We start from the raw sequence: 24,895 nt of genomic DNA, 5'->3' as shown, positions 1-24,895 counted from the left end.
TGGGAAAGTTTAAAGAATACTGCTCTAAAGGCATTTCCTGGTGATCTTCAAAGATGGCTCAGAGAAAGTCTTAACTGCCATAAGTTTACAGAATGACTGTATCGGAACCTCATGAACACACTGTGAATTAAAAATCATTTCACCTAAGGCAAAAGACTCTTATGAGGTGGTATGTGATCTTTACTACTGATAAGTTGAACATGTGAGGTTGTCCTGTCATTGGTCTCAATCATACTTTAAGGACCCTCAAGTTCATGTTATATGCCTATAACAGAAAAAGCTGGTATCTGTTCATGTATTTTGAATATTCAATTCTCAGGTGACTAAACAATCATTTCAAAATGAGACTTAGTCACAGTAGCTCTTCTCTTCTTCCAGGTCTGATCATATTATGCAGCCTCGGGCTAGGGCATGAATCCATAATAGTAGGCAGGCTAATTAACAAGACACGAGGTCATTAAGAGCTACAGGCCAGCTGGCAGACAGTGAAGGAATGCTGTATAATATGGAATGGAGGGGTCAGAATTCAGGGTGGCCTTAAGCATTACAGTAATAGAAAAGTATTTCCTATATTCTCCAGCAACATTTACAATGTCTAGTTTAATTCATTAGGCAGGGCCAGGATTTGTAGAAAGCAGATTCAGCTTTCAGAGACAATGATATCTCCTCAGTAGAAACACAGTGTCAGCTCCATCAGCAGAGTACAGACACCTCAAAACCCAATGTGTCATGACTAATCTTGGGCAAAAAGCAGGAGGGAGTACTTCTTTCACCTTGATCAAACTGGACAATCTCTAAAAACTCTTTATTATAAAAACTGGACATGACTAACCTGGTCCAAGATTCTTTGTGTAAGTGACCAAATCTTCCATAGTTTCCACCACCTCTGCCACTGTAAGATATTCCAAAATTCCTTTGCAAACTCTAATAATTTTACGAACCTGAAAATAGATTTCATATTTTAGTCAAGTAAGTGAACAATAAGTAGAAAACATGCTAATTCAGATGTGCAGCTCTTCAACATCTTCCCATCTTCAACAGTCATCAATCCTCCATTATTACTTTTAAGACTATCTTTAAGACTTTTGTCTGGAAGAGGTCTGCATGGGCCTCAGATTGCCTACCTCAGCCTCATCGAAGGTGAGGAGCAGGTCTGATGTGCCTGAAAGGATGCCCCTTGACCCATCGATAAGATAATCTCGAGCAGGCACCGAGTAAGGATCTGACTGAAGCATCTGGGCTGCCTGAACAAGCTTGGTACAAGCATTCTCCACCCTGCGGGGAGAAACATGGAGTTAATTCACTGGCAGAACCAAGCAGAAGAATATCACGTGCAATGCAAAGAATGAAGAGACATATCCACATTTTTTTACTGCATGGGAAATTGCCAAGACCAATTTACAATAGGATTTAAGATTTTAGCATTTAAAATCTACAATTAAGGGGGTACATCCATCCATCCATTCATTCATTCACACATTCACTCATTCACTTCACTAAGCCCTTGTTCTTTGTTATTTCCTGGCAACAAAAAATGATGACAAAATGTTTTAGACCTTTCAGTTTAGGTTGCTATATATCTCTGCAACTCCTTTGTTTCCTTCTTCCTCGCCCCATCGACACTGCCGTTAAAAGACACCACACACACACACAAAAAAAGACACCACACAAAGAACGAAAATCCTTAACAACAGTTTCAGATTTAATATCTGGAAGTAAATTAAAATGCCAAAGCACTGTGTTAAATGAAATTTAATAATCAGATAACACAAAGGATTAGGAGGAAACAAAAAGTATGAAGTAATGCATAAATTCTCATTCATCTAGCTAAAAGGATTTGACAAATCCACTGGACTGTTTGAAAAGAGCCCTCTAACACTATGTTGTTAATTAAAAGGCCACTAGCATTAATAACTAAACCATTTATTGATAGTTTAATATTAATACAGTTCAATAACATAGACAACCTGATCATACAGAATAAATGAATGAATGAATGAATGAATGAATGAAATCAATGAAGAACAGAACCTCACTGATGTGGCTTTGGATCATTCTTAGAGGCCTGGTTCTTTACTGTTCCTTTTTAACTTTTAAATTAAATCTTTAATTTAACTTTGAGTTATATAGAATATGTATAGTCCTATATATGAAAGACAGTGAAAAATCACCTTCTTTCCACTATCTCCCAGACATTCAAATTCCATCTACTTGCAATTAATGTTACACGTTTCCTCTGTATTCTTTAAAATAAAACATTTATGCATCCAGAAACAAAGACAGGCTTCTACTTTTTTATACAAATAGGATCATACTATTCATACTCTCTGCATTCCGCTTTTTCCACCTAATTTACCTGAGAAATGTTCTAATAAAAGTACATAAAGAGCCTCCTCATTCTTTAATATAACTATACAACTAGTCCATAATTCATTAGCCTGCTACAATAAATCACCTTGAAAAATATCATTTTAAAATGTATGTATCTGTAAGACACAATCCAGAAATGGAATTGCTGAGTCAAAGGTACAGACACTTAAAATTTTGACAAATGTTGCCATATTGCCAATCACAGAAGTTACTTACATTCCTAACACAATAGATGAGAGTACCTATTTCCTCACAGTCTCAACAACTTAAGTTTATCTTCATCAATATGAAAGACCAAAATTAGATCACAACATAGTTTTTTATTAAGGTGAAAGTCACATAACATGCAATCAGTCACTCTAAACAGTACCATTCAATGGCATTTAGTATATTCACAATGCCGAGGAACTACCACCCCTCTCTTGGGTCAAAACTTTTATCACCTCAGAAATGCAGCCTGAACTCATTATGTAATCACTCCCATTTCCCTCTTCCCCCATCCCCTGGTAACCCCTAATCTGCCTTCTGTCTCCATGAATTTACCTATTCTGGATATATCATATAAAAAGAATCATGTACTATGCGACCTTCTGTGTCTGGCTTCTTTCACTTAGCATAAATGTTTTCAAAGTTCATCCAGGTTATAGTATATGTGTTACTAGTTTGCTCTTTTTCATAGCTGAATACTATTTCATTCAGCTTCGAAAATCTGATTATCCATCCATGTGTTGATGGACATCTGGGTTGTTTCCATCTTTTGGGAATTATGAATAATGCTGCTAACATTCATGTACAAATTTTTTTTTCTTTTTTTTCTTATTTTGAGAAAAGGAGTGCAAGCGGGGCAGGGGCAGAGGGAAAGAGAGAAAGAATCACAAGCAGGCTCCATGCCCAACATGGAGCCCCACTCAGGGCTCGATCTCATGACCCTGGGATCATGACCTGAGCCAAAATCAAGAGTCGGACACTCAACCAGCTGAGCCACACAGGCGCCCCACTGTCATTATGTTTTAGATGTCTTTTATAAATATCATATAGCTACAGATTTTTTATCCATCTAGGAACTTTTAACTTAGTAATTCAGCCCACTTAAATTCATTAATATTACTGATATACTTAGGATTATTTTCATATCTTATTATTTATTTTCTATATGGCCTGTAATTTTAATTCATTTTTTTTCTTTTTTCCTTATTTTATCTTTTGTTGGCGGGGGTGGGGGGTTGCTAGTTTCTTCTATCTTTTTCTTATTCCCTTAAAGGTTATATACTCTGTTCTTTTTGTGGTCATCTTAAATATTTTAGCATGCATACTTGGCACATTAAAAATCTAAAATAGGGGTGCCTGGGTGGCTCAGTTGGTTAAGCGTCCGACTTCGGCTCAGGTCATGATCTCGCAGTTCATGAGTTCGAGCCCTGCCTCCGGCTCTGTGCTGACAGCTCAGAGCCTGGAGCCTGCTTCAGAATCTGTGACTCACTCTCTCTCTCTCTCTCTCTCTCTGTCCCTTTCCCACTCACACTCTGTCTCTTAAAAAATAAATGTTAAAAAAAATTTTTTTTTATTTTTTTTTAATGTTTATTTATTTTTTTCGAGACAAATAGAGACAGATCATGAACGGGGGCGGGTCAGAGAGAGAGGGAGACACAAAATCCGAAACAGGCTCCAGGCTCCAAGCTGTCGACACACAGCCCGACGCGGGGCTCGAACTCACAGACTGTGAGATCATGACCTGAGCCGAAGTTGGATGCTCAACCGACTGAGCCACCCACGTGCCCCCCCCAAAAAATTTTTTTAATCTAAAATAAAAGCTGTCCTCTTAGTACAGTTGGCAGTGCATCAGTCTCATGAAAATCTAAAATTAGTCAATATTTCTACCTCCTTCCCAAAGAATGATCTTAGCATGTTTAATTCCCAATCATCCCTTTCCTGACCTTTATGCTACTATTTCCAAGTTTTATGTTTATGTTGTTTTCATGTATAATATGTCCTATCTTTCATTTTAACCTTTATAACTCATTAGATATTACATTGTTATACTATGTAAGTCAAAGTTTGTTTATATTTACCAACAAATTGTCCCATATTTTGGTTAATCATTCCCTCTTATATCTCAGGCCTTACATCTAGAATCATCTGACTTTGTCTGAATTGCATTCTTTAGAATTTTCTCTACTAAGAGAATGCTGATAACAATATGTATCCATTTTTGTTTGTTTGAAAATATCTATTTTGTCCTCCTACTTCAAAGACTATTTCTGTAGTACAGATTTCTAGGTTGACAGCTATTTTATCGCACATTGAAGGTATTATTTCACAATGATGTAACAGCAGAAGCAGAAAGATATAATGACAGAAGAAGTAAGAGAGATGCAGGGCTACAAGCCAAAAAATTGGGGCAGCTTCCAGAAGCTGGAAAAGGCAAAGAAATGGATTATTTCCTAGAATCTTCAGAAGAAACACAACTCTATTAACCCATTTTGGACTTCTGACCTCCAGAACTGGAAGATAATGTTGTGTCTGTTACAACAGTAATATGACACTGTCCGCCAACTGAAATTTACCAGGCATACAAATAGGCATGAAAACACCACCCACAATGAAAATAAATCACTCAAAAACAACCCAGAAATGACACATATGACAAAATTAATAGACAAGAACGTTAAAACCATTATTATAACAGTATTCCATATGCTCAAAAGCTAAAGGAAAGATTGAGTACATTAAATAGATAAATAAAAGATATAAGAACAAGACTCAATAACTGGAGATGTGTCTCAGATACAAAAACAGACTTTATAAATTACTAACAGATAAGATATTGCATGAAAAAAAGATCAGTGAAATTCAAGTCATAGCAAGTAAAATTATCCAAAATGAAACAGAAAGAAAAAAAAAAGACTTGAAAAAATTAACAGATCATCAGTGAGATGTGGTACAACTCAAAGCAGCCTAATACATGTGCAATTTGAATCTCCAAAGGAGAGAAAAGGGGGAAAGAGAAAACAGTGTTTGAAGAGAGGATGACATAAAAAAAATTTTTTTAATGAACACTATAAAGCTGCAGGTCCAAGAAGCTCAATAAATGCCAAACACAAAAAGCATGAAGAGAACTACACACATCATAAGGAAATTGCTCAAAACCAAGGTTGAAAAGAAAATATTTAAAGTAGAGAAAAATGACACTTTATATACAAAAGGACAAAGAATAACAACAGACTTCTTGCTAGAAACAATGCAAGCCATAAGACAGTGAAGCAAAGTACTGAAAGAAAAAAAAAAATCAATCTAAAAATCTACATCCCCAAAAAAACACATTTCAAAAATTAAGGTGAAATAAAGATTTTTTCAGGTATATAAAAGCTGAAAGAATTCATCATCAGCAAACCTGAACTATAGGATATGTTAAAGGAAATCCTTCAGGAAGAAGGAAAATTATACCAGATGGAAATTTGGACTCACAGAAAAAAATGACAACTAACAAAAGACAAGAGGTTATAAATAACACAATGTTAAGTACTGAGTAAATATTAAAAATTATATTATTTAAATATGTTTAAAAGACAATTGACTAAAGCAAGAACTATTTTAAAAGTGAAGTTGAGGGGCGCCTGGGTGGCGCAGTCGGTTGAGCGTCCGACTTCAGCCAGGTCACGATCTCGTGGTCCGTGAGTTCGAGCCCCGCGTCAGGCTCTGGGCTGATGGCTCAGAGCCTGGAGCCTGTTTCCGATTCTGTGTCTCCCTCTCTCTCTGCCCCTCCCCCGTTCATGCTCTGTCTCTCTCTGTCCCAAAAATAAATAAACGTTGAAAAAAAAAATTTTTTTAAAAAAGAAAAAAGTAAATTTGATCCAGCTGGCTAGATAGACAGTGAGAACTGGCTTTGCCAATGATTAATGGCAGATGCTTTCCATAAATCAAATGAGCCAGATTACATGGAAACATTTAAGACAGGTATATAATACACAATATGGCAGAAAATACATGCTGTAAAACTAGTTACACTTATTTTTAAATGTTTATGGAATTTAAGAAACAAAACTAACGAGCAAGGGGAAAAAGAGTGAGAGAGAGAAGCCAAGAAACAGACTCTTAACTGTTAAGTACAAACTGATGATTACCAGAGGGGAAGTGGGTTGGGGGATGGGTGAAATAAGTGATGGGGATTAAGGAGTGCACTTGTGATGAGGAGCACTGGGTAATGTATGGAAGTGTTGAATTATTACATTGCACACCTGAAACTAACATAGCACTGTATGTTTACACTGGAATTAAAATAAATAAAAATGTTTCAATGAAAACTTTAAAATATTCAAGAGAAATATTTCAAAAGACCTTTAGGGACAGCCAACCACTCATTGAAGACATTTAGTTAAAGAGCACTGGCATCTTGCTTCAAGATATTTCATATCCATTCCCTCGAATTCAAACACCTCTCTCTCCCCCCTCTCTCTCCCCCCTAACCACTACTTACTCTCTTAGACCCTGCCTTTAAATGACTCTTCTATCAGGAAACCATCCCAAATCTACAAGTACACCTCCTATGTGCTCCCATGAGACTGCTCACACCCTCTCAGTTTAGTTTTCTCTATTTCCCACAAGACGGTAAGTTCAACAAGGCTAAGAACCTTGTCTATCTTGTTCATTAATGTCTTCAGAGAATGCCCAACACATAACAAACGTTCAGTAAATATTTGCTGAATGAGTAAATAAATGAATTTTCACCCAGTATAGGCAATCAGGAATTTTCACCCATAGAGATCATTAATTTTAAAAAGTCACAAAACTTGGTTTTGTTCCCAGGTGACATGAACCCTGATGAAATTAAAGCAAACAAACAAGAATCACAGAATGCAACTCTTGTACTACACCTACTTGCAAGGATTCGATTACTGCCTAAGTGTTTCAAATTTGGAAAAAAATAAAAAAACAAAAATAAATAAATGAAAGGAATAACCATCGTGGAGAAAAGAAACAGAAAAAAGATGATGAAATCAAAAGGCTTTGCAGGAATCAATTTGATTCTCCACTAATGGTTCCCTTGTGTGGTAAACTGATAGGTCTAAAACAGACACTGTACCATTTTTCTACAATAAGACATCTGATCTGTACATTAAAATTTAATGGCATTCATAAAAGCCAAACAAATCCCACCATGACTAACCAGTAGTCAGAAACACACAGAAGTCTCTTTCGTCTGCGGAAAATGAGATTTTAAACATTCAAGCTGCCTCACTTCTTAAAGTGATCTCCTACTTTTTTTAAGTCTTTTTTTTTTAATTTTTAAAAAATGTTTCTTTATTTTTGAGAGAGAGACAGAGAGCAAGTGGGGGAGGGGCCGAGAAAGAGGGAGACACAGAATTAGGAAGCAGGCTTCAGGCTCCAAAGCAGTCAGCACAAAACTCCACGTAGAGCTTGACCTCACAAAACACAAGATCATGACCTGAGCTGAAGTCAGATGCTCAACCGACTGAGCCACCCAGGTGCCCCAATCTCCTTTTTAACACAAATCCAAAATTTTTAAAAAGCATTTCAGAGGATGACAATAGGAAAAAGGTCTGTTTCCTAAATAATTATATATCTTGACTCTATCCTAATAATATTGATTTAGATACTTTAAATCAATCAAGTGTATCACAAGTTAAAACTTCTCTCTGCCTTTGAGTCTTCAACATAAATTAATAGAAAATTCTTATGCTTTAGATCAATGGACTAATGACAGCCTCACAGGACCCAAAATATGTTCACTCATAACCTACTAAATCCATTCTCTCCAGAATTACACATGATATAACTTGATACAATTTAAGATTATATAAAGATCCCAAACTACTCAGTTCCATGTAATTTCAGTGATCACTTTATCAAGCTTAAGTTTATGCTGAATTTTTAATTTAAGAAATATAAGAGAAAAACAGATCCAGAAATTATAAAGATTACCTTAAGTCATTTTTAAAGCTTCTACCAGAATGCACCCACTCTTAAATTACTTGAATTTAATTCTTCATCCATCTGTTCATCTAACATATTGAGGACCTACTACATGCTATAAGATACCCAGGAATAGAAAGTATTTTTAAGGGGTGCCTGGGTGGTTCAGTCGGTTGAGCGTCCGACTTCAACTCAGGTCATGATCTTGCAGTCCATTAGTTCGAGCCCCGCATCGGGCTCTGTGCTGACAGCTCAGAGCCTGGAGCCAGTTTCAGACTCTGTGTCTCCCTCTTTCTTCTCTCTCTTCCCCAACTCATGCTCTGTCTCTCTCTTCTCAAAAATAAACGTTAAAAAGAATTTTTTTAAAAAAAAGAAAGTATTTTTAAGTCCCTACTTTTAAGGGGTTACAACTTTGGTAGGAGGAGACATACATGTAAACAAACAAATATAAATTAGTATTTAGAAGTACCTCCAGCAGAGGATAAGGGGACATAAAAGTAGAAGTAGTCCTTTTTACTTGGGAAATTAGGGAAGTGGTGATAGAGAAGGTGGAGACAACATTGCTCCTGCCTCAGAAGCTCAGCACTACTTATAAAGATGATCCTCTTCACAGCATCTTGGGAGTTGTTTTTCCAATGGGATAATATTCCCTCTCTCTCTTACCGTCCCTTCCTCTCTCTCTCTCTCTCTCTCTCTCTCTCTCACACACACACACACACACACACACACACACACACACACACACAGTTCTTTCTGTGAAAAATACCATGCATTTGCCATAGGTGTGGTTTGACCAGAGAGGGCAGCCTACTATCACTAAGTACAGGTAACTCATTCACTCTGAAACCAACAATCTCCCATCTGCTTCTGTAAAAAAAAAAAATCAACCAGGAAATCCCAGCTCACTTATTCAGCAGAGGGAAAAAGAGAGTGCCCTGGAACAAAATAATGTCAGGGAGACAGTCTGATAGGCCTATTTAGACATATACCGCTCCATAATATAAAACTAAATGGGGTGCCTGGGTGGCTCAGTCGGTTGGGTGTCCGTCTTTGGCTCAGGTCATGATCTCACAGCTCATGAGTTCAAGCCCTGCGTTGGGCTCTGTGTTGACAGCTCAGAGCCTGGAGCCTGCTTTGGATTCTGTGTCTCCCTCTCACTCTGCCCCGCCCCCATTCACACTCTGTCTCTCTCTCCTTCAAAAATAAGTAAACATTAAAAAAAATTTTTTTTAACTGAAAACCTCTCTGAAACATTCAACAAGTGAAACTATACCTCACCTCAAAAAAATATGTTGGGGTGGTCAGGTGTGGGGGGGAACAATCCTATATCAAATTCACTGATAAAATCTGAACTGGGGTGCCTGGGTGTCTCAGTGGGTTAGGTGTCCAACTACAGCTCAGGTCATAATCTCGCGGTCCATGACTTTGAGCCCCGCATCGGGCTCTGTGCTGACAGCTCAGAGCTTGGAGCTTGCTTCGAATTCTGTGTCTCCCTCTCTCTCTGTACCCCCCCCCAAAAAATAAATAAATATTTAAAATAAAATTTTTTAATCTGAACTTAGTAAGTACAGCCATTTAGGTTATACATACTATCACACACACACACACATACACACACACACAAATGCATTCTGTTTGCCAAAGACTGAAGTGCTATGGAGAAGAACACCTGAAAATTTGATTTCATGGAAGTCGGATTACCCTGGAGCACACCCAAAGAAGCATACATTTTGGGTCTTGTCCTTTCAAGAGAGAGAGATGGTTAGGCCACAAGCATGTCCAATCACATAAAACAACATTTGCAAAATGGGAAGGTAACAGACAAAAGAAAGAAAACACAATCAACTGGTCAGTGAGGCTTTCCCTACTGTGGCCACTGCGCCCAGCACCTCCATCACTGCCATTACCAACCAGGTTAGCCTTGACATAAGTATTTGGCAGGCAAAACGGCCTGTCAAGACTATTCCTTCTCTCATCTTAATCCCTGTTGAGGCTTTCCTTTCCTTGCCATCTAGGTAGGGTCTCTCAGAGGTCAAGAAAGGCCCAGATCACTTCCAAGTTTGAGAAGTCCATCATATTTAAAAATGAAGAAATGCCAAAACAGGGTGATAAAAATGGTTGGTATAGACTTAAGTGTTTACATTTAATAATTTTAATTGCATGAAAAACACCTTTTAAGGCTCCTTTTTCTCTATGACTATATATATGGTCTCATTTGAAAGGAATATTAAAGTCCAGGCCTGAGAAAGATGCCAGGGGGTAGGGTAAGGGTCAGGCTCTCAAACTCTCTCTGCTTTCCCATATTTAGAGCCTAGTCTCAGCCACAAGTATGATGAGTGAAAATGACTGCTGAGGCGTCAAAAATTCTCCCTTCACCAGGCATTTAAGCGTTTAAAGTGTTAACCTGAGGAACAAGCTCCAGTGAAATTCCAGCCATCAGCAACTGGCAGTTCAGCCTTTCTAGTATCCCTCAAATAGGAAGTACTGCCTCTATAATCCATTCATTTCATCCTCAGATCTTATATACATAGGATTAAAAAGTAATAATAAAAATAATGTGAAGATCACAAAAGACTCAGGGAGTTGTGTGAAAATAAACTTTTCTTTTATATACTGGCCATTTGGCATAAATTTTACTTTGAAATAGCAAAAGTAGATTCATCCTGTGGCATCCCAGAGCTAGGACTAGCCAATATGCTTTGGTCCCAGTGTTACCATTTTGAGAAAGGTCAAGGATCCTCAGCCATTAGTCATCTAGAAACCTGAGTGAAGGCCACAAGAATAGTTACAGTTTTTAGGAGGGAGTCAGGAACACAGAGTACAATGACAAACTTTAATCTAGTTCATGTAGCAAGTACACAGCAGCCACTCACCCACGTGTACACTGTGTGATAACACTAAAACAGGCTGTTCCAACCCTGTGCTCCCAGATTTAAAGATCCTACAGGCCTCATCCACGAATTATTCCTATCCCTTTCCTAACTCAGTGATAGCACAGGACACTGCATGTATACACCCAAAACTAAAATTAAAAACCACAGTGAATCATACTTAAAACATTCAAAGCCTTTCAAGGGCCACACCAACCTCTTTTTGCTAGAATATGTACATTGAGATACCAACACCACAGGCTCACTAAATTCTTTTATTTCAGATGAGAATAGGAGAGTATGCGACCAGTTTTCACTTCACCTTCAAACAAAACAGGATTCTGCCAGAGCCAACAGATAACTGAAAAGGAAATGGCACGTGGGCAAGGCGGATGAGAAGTGTCACCTCTGTCCAAGCCACATGCTCTTCAAGTTTTGGCAGGCCACTTATTTGAAAGGTAGAGTATGAGTCATACCCTCTGAATCCTTTAAAGCCTGAATGACTAGTCATAGTCTTTCTCCCCACTGCCTTCACCCCCTGTTCAAATCTGACATCTGATAAGGGAGAGGAGATTCCAAGCCTGCAAAGTTCAGGCAAGAAATCTGCTACCTGTAGGTCCTTTGGCTCCTATGGCTCTTCCTCTCTCTCATGCTAGGATTACAGCAGAAACAGATGAACATAGAAGTAAGCGTGTCTTACAGATACCAGTAGATTTTTAATGTATCTTAAGGCTGTTGTGATGACTAAAACAAAACTTTATTTTAAAACATTAGAGGCCTGACTGATAGCCCTGGAGGAGCAGAGGATGGAGGGGAAGAAGCCCAGAGTGATGGCAGGCACTGTGAAGCTGGAGGACAGGCAGTGGCTGGCCCAAGAGGAGGAGAATTAAGCCAAGTGCCTGGCCATCAGGATGATGAAGCAGGAGAAGTACCTTTATAACAAGATCATATTTGGCAAGAGGCACAAAATCCAAGAGGACACCAAATTGGCAGAGAAGCATAAAGCCCACAACGAGGCTGTGAGGTCTCAGAGGAAGGCCAGGGAGGCCAGGTCCATGTGAGTGGCAGCAGCCTCTTGATGGGCAAGGCCCACCCCTGGCAGCTGGAATTGGCACAGGCAAGCCAGAAGACCCAGACTTGGTGGCAGACCAGAGTCTCTTCCCTTTTCATCCCCTTGCTCCCGCTGCCGGCCCTGGCTTCCTCTCAAGCTCTCTGGCTGGAGACCCAGCCTCCCTCAGATGGAGCTCCCTGCTGGTGGCTGGGCAGAGGAAAGGCTTCTGTGCCAGCCCAACTTGATGCTCCCAAGAGTCAGTGACATGGGGGGCAGGAGCCTGACCAGCCCTTCACCAGCTGCTCCCTGTTCCCTGCTTTCTGCAGTGCACCCCTCCCCCCAACAATTGAATGGGTGATTTTCCTGCTGCTGTGATGGGGTGAGGGTGGGGAGGCATTTGTTATTAAACAGCTGGAGTTTGGGGAAAAATAAATACAGAAAACATTATAAAATCACTTCACCTTTTGTTCTTACTCACTCCTTATCAAATAATAACATAAGTCTATTATTATTTGATGGTACTTACACTAAAAAAGTTGACAGTCACTGTTCTACACCACAATGTAATGAACGAGTTAGAGGTATAAATGCCTAAACACAAAATGAGGTGGAATAGACACAATAAGAGAATATTTTTACTTATGAAAAAAACTGCCAAATACTAAGATATGGTCTTTAAAAATCTTGAGATACAAGTCAACAGTAGACTAACATCAGCCAAAAGTCATTCTCAAAAAAGGACTATAAATAACAAAATAATTGACAGAATTTAGGACCCAGGAGAATCATAACCTTATAACCACTTACTATATATAACCTTATAACCTATAACCACTTACTAATCATAACCTTATAACCACTTACTTCTATCGCTTTGAAATATATAAAGCTAAAACTGACAATTATGAGAAAAACTGACAAACCCACAATTACTATAGATTTCAAGATACATCATCATAAGCTGATAATTCAGACAAACAAAATAGTAAGGCTATAAACAGTTTGATCAATAATATTTAGGGGTGACTGGCTGGCTCAGTCAGTAGAGCACACGACTCTTGATCTCAGGGTTGTGGGTTCAAACCCCACTTCGGGTGTAGCGATTACTTAAAAATAAAACCTTAAAATAATAATAATATTTTATACACTGACCTAACTGATATAAAGAAAACCCTAACCCAAGCAAAAGAGAATATACTTTCTTTTTAAAAAATTTTTAATGTTTGTTTATTTTTGAGAGAGAGAGAGAGACAGCGCGATGGAGATACAGAATCTGAAGCAGACTCCAGGCTCTGTGCTGCCAGCACAACAATGGACATGGGGCTTGAATGCACGAACTGTGAGATAATGACCTGAGTCAAAGCCAGATGCTTAACCGACTGAGCCACCCAGGCTCCCTGAGAATATACTTTCTTTTCAAGCACACATAGCACACAAAACTGACCACATATTATATCACAAGAGAATTTCCAAGAATTGATATTATATCATTCATGTTTTGGGCAAATGCAATTAAATTAGAAATAGAACAATAAAAAGATAGTAAAAAGATTTTTGAAATTTTTTAAATATACTCCTGAATAAAGCATATTATGAAGGAGGAATTCACAACCAAAATTACAACTATTAAATGTCTATAGCTGGAAAATTCACAGTCCCATTTACAAATGCATCAAAAAGAATAACATACCTAGTAACTAAGTTAACCAAGGAGGTGAACGACCTATATATTGAAAACAAGACATCAATGAAATAAACAGAAGACACAAACAGAAAGGTGTTCCATGCTCATGGGTTAAAAGAACTATTATTGTTAAAATGTCCATCCTACCCAAACCAATTACAGATTCAACGCAATCCCTCTCAAAATTCCAGTGGCATTTTTCACAGAAATAGAACAAACAATCCTAAACTTTGTATGGAACCATAAAAGACCCCAAGTACACAAAGCTATCTTGAGAAAGAAGAACAATGCTGGAGGCATCACGCTCCCTGGTTTCAAACTATGTTACAAAGCTACAGTAATTAAAACAGTATGGTACTGGCATAAAAACAAACACACAGATCAATGCAACAGGAGAGCCCAGAATAAACCCACACATATATGGTCAATATGACAAAGAAGTAAAGAATATACAGTGGTGAAAGGACAGTCTCTTCAATAAATGGTGTTGGTAAAATTGGACAGACACATGCCGAAGAATAAAACTGGACCTCTATCTTCTATCACTCACAAAAATTAACTCAAAATGGATCAAAGACTTGAATATAAAACCTGAAACCATGAAACTCCTAGCAGGTAACGTAAGTGGTAAAGCTCCTTGACACTGGTCTTGGCAACGATTTTTCTAATCTGAACAACAAAAGCAAAAGCAACAAAACCAAAAATAAGTGGAACTACATCATACTAAAAATCTACACAGCAAAGGAAGCCATCAGCCAAATGAAAAGGCAACCTACTGAACAGTAGAAAATATCTGCAAATCATATATCTGATAAGGGGCTAATATCCAAAATACATGAAGAACTCCTACAACTCAAGAACAAAAAAACGAACAATCCAATTTAAAAATGGGCAGAAGAGGGGCACCTGAGTGGCTCAGTCGGTTAAGTGTTCAACTTTGGCTCAGGTCATAATCTCACAGCTTGTGAGGTTCAAGCCCCGCATCGGGCTCTGTGCTGACAGCTCAGAGCCTGGAGCCTGCTGCAGATTCTGTGTCTCTCTCTCTCTCTGCCCCTCCTCCATGTGTGCTATCTCTCTCAAAAATAAATAAACATTAAAAAAAATTTTTTAATGGGCTGAAGAAAAAAAATAAAAAATAAAATCAAATAAAAATGGGCAGAAAATATGAATGGACATTTTTCCAAAGAAGAAATACAAATGGCGAACAGGCACATGAAAGGATACTCTGTATCAATGATCATTAAGAAAACGCAAATCAAAACCACAAGGAGAGATCACCTCACCTAGACAGAACGGCTATTATCAAAAAAACTAGAAATAACAAATGCTGGCAAAGATGTAAAGAAAAGGGAACTCTTCTTGTACATTGTTGGTGGGAATGTAAACAGGTACAGCCACTCTGGAAAACATTATGGAGGTTTCTCAAAAAATTAAAAATATAACTATCATATGATCCAGCAACTCTTCTTCTGGGTATTTACCCAAAGAAAATGAAAACACTAACTTGAAAAGATATATGCACCATGTTCACTGCAGTATTACTTATTACAATAGCCAAGATATGGAAACAACTTAAGTATCCATTGATGGATGAATGGATAAAGAAACTGTGGTGTGTGTGTGTGTGTGTGAGTGAAATATAGATATGAAATGAAATATACACGAAGAGTGAAATCTTGCTATTTGCAACAACATGGATGGACCTTGAGAGAATTATGGTAAGTGAAATAAGTCAGACAAAGACAAATACCACATCACCTCTCTTATATGTGAAAGCAATAAATCAAATGGATGGACGGATAGATGGACGGATGGATGGACGGAGGAATAACCAACCAACCAACCAACCAACCAACCAACCAACCAACCGACTGACTGACCAAGCTCATAGATACAGAGAAGAGATTGGTGGTTGCCAGAGGCAGGGGTTGGGAGTGAGAGAAATGGGTGAACTGCTTTTATCTTTTTCTTTAGTTTAAATACATTGAATAACAAAAAGTACCTATAGCTGCTTCCAAACTTGTAGTAGAACTTAGAACAAAATTAAGAGTCCAAACTATATTTATTTAAAAACAAGAAGACTGAACATAAAGGCTGAAATATTGAAAATAAGGCATTTAAATAATAAACTTAATATGGAATGAATTAGTCACAGGAATAAAAGTTATAGTATAAGAAATAAAGTCAATGGTGTTGTATGGTGACAAATGGCACCTACACTTATGAGCAAGCACAAAGGATAAACTTGTCAAATCTCTATGTTGTACACCTGAAACTAATATAACATCGTATGTCAACTATACTTCAATTAAATAAAAAATAAATAATAAGCTTAAAGTAAATAATAAACATGAAAGAAGAATTCTGGGGGGATATAATAAAACATAAATTTCTAAATGAGTGATAAATAAAGAAAAAAGGCAGAACTAAATAATACTGAACAAAAAAAGTGATATAACTAGAGACATAACTCAGATGAAAAATAATAATAGGTTATTATGAACTTCATACTAATAAACTTGTGAGCTTAGTTGAATGGATAATTTCTTAGAAAAGTATCAGATTATCAAAGTTGACTCAAAACAAAAAAAAGCCCAAAGTTGACTCAAAATGAATTTAAAACCTGAGTTACAAAAAAAAAAAAAAAAAAAAGACAATGAATAATCAAGTTTCTTTCTCTCAAAGACACTAGACCCAGAGTTTTACATGTAAGTTTGGCCAAACTTTCAAAAAACAGATAATCTTTATTTTCTGTAAACTGTTTCAAAGACTAGAAAAAGCTCTTATATCATGAAGTTAAAATAACCTTGACACCAGAACCAGATAAGAACAGAACAAGAAAATTATAGATCAAGACACCCCATGAACAAAGAAGCAATATCCTTCAAAAATATTAGCAAATTGAATTTAGCACTGCATTTTCTTTTTAAAATCACAACCAAGCAGGGTTTATCGCAGAAAATTGGTATTCATGTAGTAGACCAGAGACTATCTTATCAAGTAATGGATAAAAATTGCATTATCATCTCAATAGCTACAGAAAGAACTTTAAATAAAAACAAGCAATCATGTTTTTAGTTTTTTGGGTTTTTTTAAAAGACCTTACTACAGGCAACAATAAATGAGGGGAAATTTTTCTCTGAGTAAAGTTTAAAAAGCAACTAACTTTATTTGAAGAAAATGAATAAGAAAAAAAGATTGAGAAGCCAAGGAAGGAGGGTAATAATCACCAATGTCTTTCCCCCCTCCCCCAGGTACTTTCACATTCATTATCTCATACATTTAAGCATATCACAGTAATTATGTTATAAGAAGTTCTTATAATGAAGACAGAAAAAGAGTCTTAGCATATCGGAATGAGCACAGCCTGGGAGTCAGTCCAGGGTTTGAATCCTACCTCTGACATTGATGTATTGGGTGACTTTGCAACAAGTTACTGAGCTTCTCCGAGTCGTAGCTTCCTCAACTGCAAGATGAGATGAATTAAATAATACAACTTAGGGCCACCTAGATGGCTCAGTCAGTAAGCATCTGACTCTTGATTTCAGCTCAGGTCAAGCTCTGCAGCCTGCTTGGGATTCTCTCTCTCCCTCTCTTTGCTGTTCCCCCCTCCCCTTCCACATGAACATGTACTCTCTCTCTCACTCTCTCTCTCTCTCAAAAATAAACATTAAAAAATCATAATAGTACAACTTAAAATATCCAGTTCACAAAAGGTGCTCAAGAAATGGAGCTATTTTTATAAGGTTCTTTTGCTGTACTAAGGAAAGAGCAATAAAGATTTTAAACAGATGTGGGAAAAAAATTTTCAATCTTGAGAACTGCTTGATTTGGGACTTGACCTATATATGGACAGTCAAGGTAATAATTAAGGGAATACCTGTGTCTAATTATTTATAGTGTTTGTTTGGTTTGGGGCAGTAGGGCTGACATAGACAATGACCTCAATTCATCTATAAAATAAAGCAGTTGGATTAAATAATCTCTAGGATTCCTTTTAACTTTAAAATGTTATAAATTTAACTTCTTTATAGCTTAAGAGTTGCAAGACATCACAATACATCACAAATTACACGTGTATTATTCCTTCTCTGGAAATACTTAGGAAAAGTGTAAACTGTTATCTTCTAAGAGTGGTATAAAAGTAGCACTGCCTTGGAGAGGACGATGGACTACATGACCCTCATGGAAGGTCAGATTGTGGAAAGACCGTGGATTCAGAAGAAGCCATGAAACCACCAATAGGAAACATGTCCTGCCACATACAAGCTGAGCCAACCTTGGGTGAGTTAAAGTTTGTCAAGCCTCAGTTTTTTACCTGTAGAATTACTTTACTAATATCCTGAAGTTGATGTTCTCAGAATTACATGAGAAAATGAAAATACATAAGTACCTGGCCCAATAATATGCTTTTCAAAAAGGTGAGTTCCCTTGGTCCCTTGAGTTCCTTTCAATCATATGATTTTGATTACTCTCTAGAAATCGAAGCCAAAGAATTACACATTAAAATTGTGTATGATTTCTTAATCATAAAGAGTATACAAAGTAAACCAAGGATCAAATCTTTGCCAAACTGTTTAGAACTCTTCTGCAAATCAATAATACTGACTCAGAATTCATTACTGACAAGACTCAAAAGTTAAACCATTTTTGTTTAAGAAAGTCCCTGAAGGGGCGCCTGGGTGGGCTCAGTCAGTTGAGCATCTGACTTCGGCTCAGGTCATGATCTCATCAGTTGATGAGTTCGAGCCCCACGTCAGGCTCTGTGCTGACAACTCAGAGCCTGGAGCCTGCTTCAGATTCTATGTCTCCTTCTCTCTCTGCCCCTCCCCTGTTCATGCTCTGTCTCTCTCTGTCTCAAAAATAAATAAACATTAAAAAACAATTTTTTTTAAAAAGTCCCTGAAAAACAGTAGTACCCAAATATGTTTAATATGGCAAGTTCAAAGGTGAACTATTTAAAGTTTGGGTGTTTGCTCTAGGTCAAAAATGAAGCAAGTCAGCTGGCAGATGTGAATAGTCTCACAGAACCTTGGTCATCTATGTTGAGACACAAATCTTCTCTTAAATAGCAATGGAAATAATCACACACACACAAAAAAAAAACTCAAGTTAAAAAAATAAAGCATTAGAATCGCACATTAGGCCCAGATAAGCAAAGTGCATTGAGTGGTATAATCAAAGAATTAATTCTAAAAAGAGATATTCTGGGCACGTTCATTGAGAAGAACATTTAAAAATACAAATTTCATCACAGATTATTTTGAGTGTTCAAGATCATAAGCAAAGAAAAAGCTAAATATACAGGCTGGTGATCTAAAAATATGACACTACTACTTTAGGTCAAAGAGATCTAAATTAAATGTAAGCATGTTTCAATCTTTTTCAAACGTCTTCTTTGTAGGACATGAGTATCAACCAAGGTAAAATTGTGCTTAACTAATAAAGTTTTTAAGAGTTAAAACAAGGTAATTTTCTAGGAAATATGATTAATGCTAATCATGCAGATTGTCAACAGTACATAAGCCCTTTCACACAGTATTTTAGAAACATTCTTTTATTCAATAGGCCTAGACATCACAATATGTTTCAAAAATAATCCAAGCTGGTGAATGATTTCAAGCAGACTGTTCAGAGCAGCACTGAGACAGAAACTGGCAACACTTTGTAGTTCTACATGAAACTATCATTTGCCTGCCAACAAAGCCACTGATGCCCTTTTTCAACATTTATTTATTTTTGGGACAGAGAGAGACAGAGCATGAACGGGGGAGGGGCAGAGAGAGAGGGAGACACAGAATCGGAAACAAGCTCCAGGCTCTGAGCCATCAGCCCAGAGCCTGACGCGGGGCTCGAACTCACGGACCGCGAGATCGTGACCTGGCTGAAGTCGGACGCTTAACCGACTGCGCCACCCATGCGCCCCTGATGCCCTTTTTAAGGAGTTCATAGCACTAGACCACCTCACAAGTGACACATTTTGATACATTCAGATACTGAACACTCTTATACAGGGTCCATAAACTGCCTTCCTTTTCATTTATTTATTTTTTATTTTTTTAACATTTATTTATTATTGAGACACACAGAGAGATAGAGCACGAGCAGAGGAGGGGCAGACAGACAGGGAGACACAGAATCCAAAGTAGGCTCCAGGCTCTGAGCTGTCAGCCCAGAGCCTGACGCAGGGCTTGAACTCACAAACTGCGAGTTCATGACCTGAGCCGAAGTCGGACGCTTAACCGACTAAGCCACCCAGGCGCCCCTCCTTTTCATTTCTGTTCCATTGCAGAAATAAGAATGAAATTCCATGCACACTACAACAGCAATTTTTCCAAGGCAAATAAAATAGTTTGCCATAAACATTTACCTATAAGGAATCCATCTGAAGTAAATCCACACTGACAGAAAATGGATCTGGTAGGTTCACATAGCTTACTTTCTTTCCTCCACTAGCACCTATTATTCATCCAGTATTTGGCTATGAACTCTGGAAAACCACTTCCAGCTTGTCATCTTACTGCTCAAGAACTGGAAAGCTTCTCTGCTACTCAATTCCAAGTTCCTCTGCCTGGCTTTCAAGGGCCTTTATCACCTGGCAGAACTTAGCTCAGCCCCTACTACTCCCAACATGACTGTCCCTCTCCTCACAGGCCCCATGACTTGCTCATGCAATTCATTCCACCCAGAGTATTTTCCTTTTCCCCACATCCATCTTCCCAAGTTCCATTTCCCACAGGAAGCTTCTTTCTACTATTGCTACTTACCACAATAGCACTTTCTCTGAATTCCTATTATATAGTGAAACTCAGTCTGCATTACAGCTCTTTAATTTCAAACTTTTTAAAGCATCTTTTTGCTTCTTTTTTTTTTTTTTTTAAGACTGTTTTCAAGCAATCTCTACACCCAGCATGGGGCTTAAACTCACAACCCCAAGATCAAGAGTCACATGCTCCACAAATTGAGCCAGCCAGGTGCCCCCTTCTTAAAGCATTTTTTAAAAATTTCTCTGCAGCAGCTTTCCACCTTTGTTCCTCCATGATAACACAGAAGAATAAAACCCACATGTATGACATACCCCCAAGTAAAGCATTTACAAATGTGGCTATTTTATTACTACTAATAAATAACTTATAATCCATCTTACAAGTGATTAGTGTGCTACACATAATAGAAGGTGATCAATAAATACTTAATTAACCAATTAGTGTGTCCAGCCCATTAATCAATCAATTACACATAAATATTACTGCTGCTGCTGCCTGATAAGGATGATGATTGACGATGATGCAAAATACTCTTCTCCTGACAGTCTCTACAGGAACACATGACTTCTTACGGGGCAAATCTAACCAATATTATAACAGTACAGCAGGGACATTATACCCCTGAAGTTTATGAAGATTGAGACAGTTTCTATTGCAATCATCGTGCAATCCCACACGTCCTGTGCAACGGTGTGGCTATTACTTCAATCTTGGGTAAAATTAGTAAACTGTAAACTCTGCTAGTGCAGTTAGAGATCAGATAACTCTTACTCCACCCAAGAGAAAGACTTCCTGTAACAATGCAAATCTTGCTCCGTATTAAAATGTTCTTGCTTTTACAGTAAGGAATTGCTCAAGCATTGGAAGTCCCTCACTGAGAATTATAACTCAGATATATAATTTTAACTGATATGAAATGTTTTCTCCAACATGTCAACATGCTCTTAATTGCCAGTCACACAAATAAGACTATGATTTGATTCTGACACCCCCAAATCCTAAAAATGCCAAAAATCCTGAAAATATCGTATCTTGCCCCGAAAAAAAATCTCTAAACATATTTCAGACTGCTTAGATATAAATCTATCTACAGACCAAGAGCATTCTGTTTTCTCTAGTACTGACATTCTACCATTCTAGGAGTAGAAATAGATCCAAGAATAAATTTTTGAAACTTTTATTCTTTAGTGTTGCCTAAGCAGACACTATTAGAAGTGCTTGTAAAAGTAGATGACAGAGGAAGCTCTGTCATGCCCTGGAAACCTCCAAACATCAACCAAACAGCCCAAAAGAATGTCCTACTCAACAGTTCCAAGGATGTCATTAATTGCTTCCATCTGTTTCTCTCTGTCCCCTCTCCCTTCAAGTCAAGGCATCTACAAAAATTTTCTGCTTCATTTTGCATTTGCATTCTAAAGAAAAGTAAGAAAAGCATAAAGAGCTATAATGTTTTAAACTGTGGAATATTTGCCCCCCCCCAAATCTGTTTGACAGCCACAGCCATATTGTTGTTTTTACCCTGTGCTATTTTCAAGTAACATATTAAGTTAATTGAAAGGAATCTATTCAAAGTCCCCCCAACCTCCCAGCCAAGCTTACAGGTAAAACTCACAGGTGTCTGCACTTGGTCCTAACTCTGCTTTTTTAGGTCACAGGGCCTATATTCTCAGAAAACAGACCCCAACTACAGAACATACTCTTCTCTAGTCAGACCACAACCCACATCCTGGAGGAGCCCCAGACAGAGCAGCTTGAAAAACACGCCATCTTCTACTCTACCTGGCCGAGAGTCGACCCTCTCTCCACACACTGTGTCCCCTCTCAACATCCTTTAAAACCCCTTACAAGGCTCAGCCTGACAGAAACTTGTGGCCGACATCTCTCTTGATGTCTGGCCCCTCTCCTCCCTTAGAGAGTGAATAAACTCTGTCCTGCTTGCCTGGACATGCTTTGTGCAATTCCCTAACAGCTTTGGTGGCCCGTAAGAGGACTGGCCATTACCTACTGACCGGAATCCATCTCAACCAGATCGCCTTCTCAACTTATCTCAGGTGAGTCAAATTTTCATTTTCAGGAGGGCGCTTTGAGATCTTGAGCACTGACAGCAATCACCCACCAGGTGTTGACCAATTCCCCCACGGCAAGGTTCAAGCCCCAGTACTGGGCTCAGTCAACAATCAACAGTTCACCACTGGAGCGACACCTCCTCTGGGTCTTTCTGCAGTCTTGGGATCCTCAATCCCTTCCCTTCACACAGACCCTTGAGTTTGGGGGATGCCCCTTTCTCAGGCTCCACACTGGTCAGGGTTTCATCTTCCTGGAACGTGGAGTCAAGATGTCTCCCTTCACAGTTTTTCCCTTTGTTCCTGGTCCTCAAAATCTCCTTTCTCCTCCTAGATTTCCAGATGGGCAATACCTTGTCCACCCCTCCCAAGGACTCCCCTCTGGGATGCCTCCTTAAAAAAATATCAAAAACCTCCAGGTGCGTGGGTGGCTCAGTCAGTTAAGCATATAACTCTTGATCTCAGCTCAAGTCATGATCTCACAGTTCCGTTCGTGAGATCAAGCCCTATGGCTCTGCAGCCTGTTGGGGACTCTCTCTTCCTCTCTCTCCACCCCTCCCCTGCTCACGTGCTCTTTCTCTCTCTCAAAATAAATAGATAAAAACCATTTTTACAAAAATCTCAAAAACCTCCAGTTGAAACAAGGTATTTGGCCCAAACGTCTTAATTTTCTACTGTAACGCAGCCTGGCCCCAATATTAATTAGATGACCAGAAGGGCTGGCCAGAGAACAGCTCTCTTAACCACAATTCTCTTCTCCAATTGAGTTTATATTGTCATGGCCTGGGTAAATGAGGTGAGGTTCCTTATGTCCAAGCTTTCTTTGAACTCGCTCGTCATCCTGACCTTCTCACTGCCTGTCGTATGTTCCTTCTAGCTCCCCAGTTCTACCAACTTGGATTTGACCCTGCTGACCAACCTCCGCCTTTCCACTTACCCATAGTTGATCCTCTGGCACCTCCACACACACCCCAGTACCCTCCTTCCCCTCAAGGCCCTTCAGCACCCCCTTCCCCCCTTAAGCCCTTGCCTCCACTTCTCAATCCTTCTCCTGCCCACGCTCGCTCTGATCACTCTTACCAACCTCCTGATGCTCTCACCACCCAATTCCCTCTTCGCAAAGTGGCTACAGCAGGGGGCATTGTTTGGGTCCACGTTCCCTTCATGCCAGATCTTTCTCATATGGAATTTAAGCTTAGCTCTTTCTCAACTGATTCCTCCAGGTTCACTAAAGAATTTGAATATCTCACTCTTTCCTGTGATTTATTGTGGAGGGACCTATATGTTATTCTCTCCACCTGTACCACCCCAGAAGAAAAAAACAGAATTTGGTCCAAGGCTACTGAATATGCCGATGATCTAAACTGCAGAGTGCCTGTACAACATGCTCCCAGCAATGCAGCAGTTCCCTTAGCTGAGCCAAATTGGAATTACCAGCTCTCCTCTGGAGAAAAAGCCAAATGCAACCACAGGACCACCGGCTTCATAAGAGGCATGTAGCGGGCAGCTTCAAAACAGGTCAATTATGAAGGGTTAAGAAAAAGCACCCACAGATCAGATGAAAACTCTGCCCTTTTTCTCACCCACCTCACTGAGGCTCTTCAAAAATTCACAAACTCATGAGCTCGAGCCCCATATCAGGTGAGCTCTGCTTCTCTGTCTCTGTCTCTCTCTGCCTCCCTGGGATTCTCTCTCTCTCTGCCCCTCACTCGCACCCTCTCTCTCTCTTTCACAAAGGAAAATCGATCCTGCCTATCTATGCATTTCATCTCCCAGTCAGCCTCAGACATTAGAAAGAAACCTCAAAAGTTGGATAAAGGCCCTCAAACCCCTCAATATGAACTACTGGACCTGGCCTTCAGGGTCTTTAACAACAGACAGGAGGAATCAAAGAGGAAACGAGACAAAGAGATCAAAAACGATCTCATGCTTACTAAGCAACTGCCCTTACTGGAGCTATTCAGTCTTACCCTGCTGGCTCAACCTAAACATTCTCCAAGCCCCCTCCAAGAGCTTGTCACACTTCTGGTAAGCCTGGCTACTGGCCTAAACAATGTCCCAATAAAAAACTGCCACCCAGGGGGCACCTGGGTGGCTCAATTGGCTAAGTGACTGACTCCTGATCTTGAGATCAGGTCATGATCTCACAGTTTGTGAGTTCG

General features: G+C 38.8%; 1 protein-coding gene and 1 long non-coding RNA gene across 3 annotated transcripts in view; one reads left to right on the top strand and one right to left on the bottom strand.

The window, feature by feature from the left end:
* The window catches only part of VCL (vinculin), a 110,795-nt gene that overhangs the window by 45,862 nt on the left and 40,038 nt on the right, over positions 1-24,895 (bottom strand). For both annotated transcript variants that reach the window (XM_043598121.1, XM_043598122.1), the window contains exons 3-4: positions 1,125-1,275; positions 833-941 (exon numbers count right to left, since the gene is read on the bottom strand). In XM_043598121.1, coding sequence (XP_043454056.1) covers positions 833-941; positions 1,125-1,275 — 260 coding nt within the window. The remainder of the gene's footprint in view (positions 1-832; positions 942-1,124; positions 1,276-24,895) is intronic.
* On the top strand, positions 3,190-12,055 carry LOC122493477. The gene is made up of 3 exons (XR_006299897.1): positions 3,190-3,203; positions 8,842-8,846; positions 11,943-12,055. It is a non-coding gene; the product is annotated as an uncharacterized LOC122493477 (long non-coding RNA).

This window comes from Prionailurus bengalensis, chromosome D2 (assembly GCF_016509475.1).
Source record: "Prionailurus bengalensis isolate Pbe53 chromosome D2, Fcat_Pben_1.1_paternal_pri, whole genome shotgun sequence".
In the NCBI taxonomy this organism is placed as follows: Eukaryota; Metazoa; Chordata; class Mammalia; order Carnivora; family Felidae; genus Prionailurus; species Prionailurus bengalensis.
This window is presented reverse-complemented; position numbering and strand designations above follow the sequence as displayed.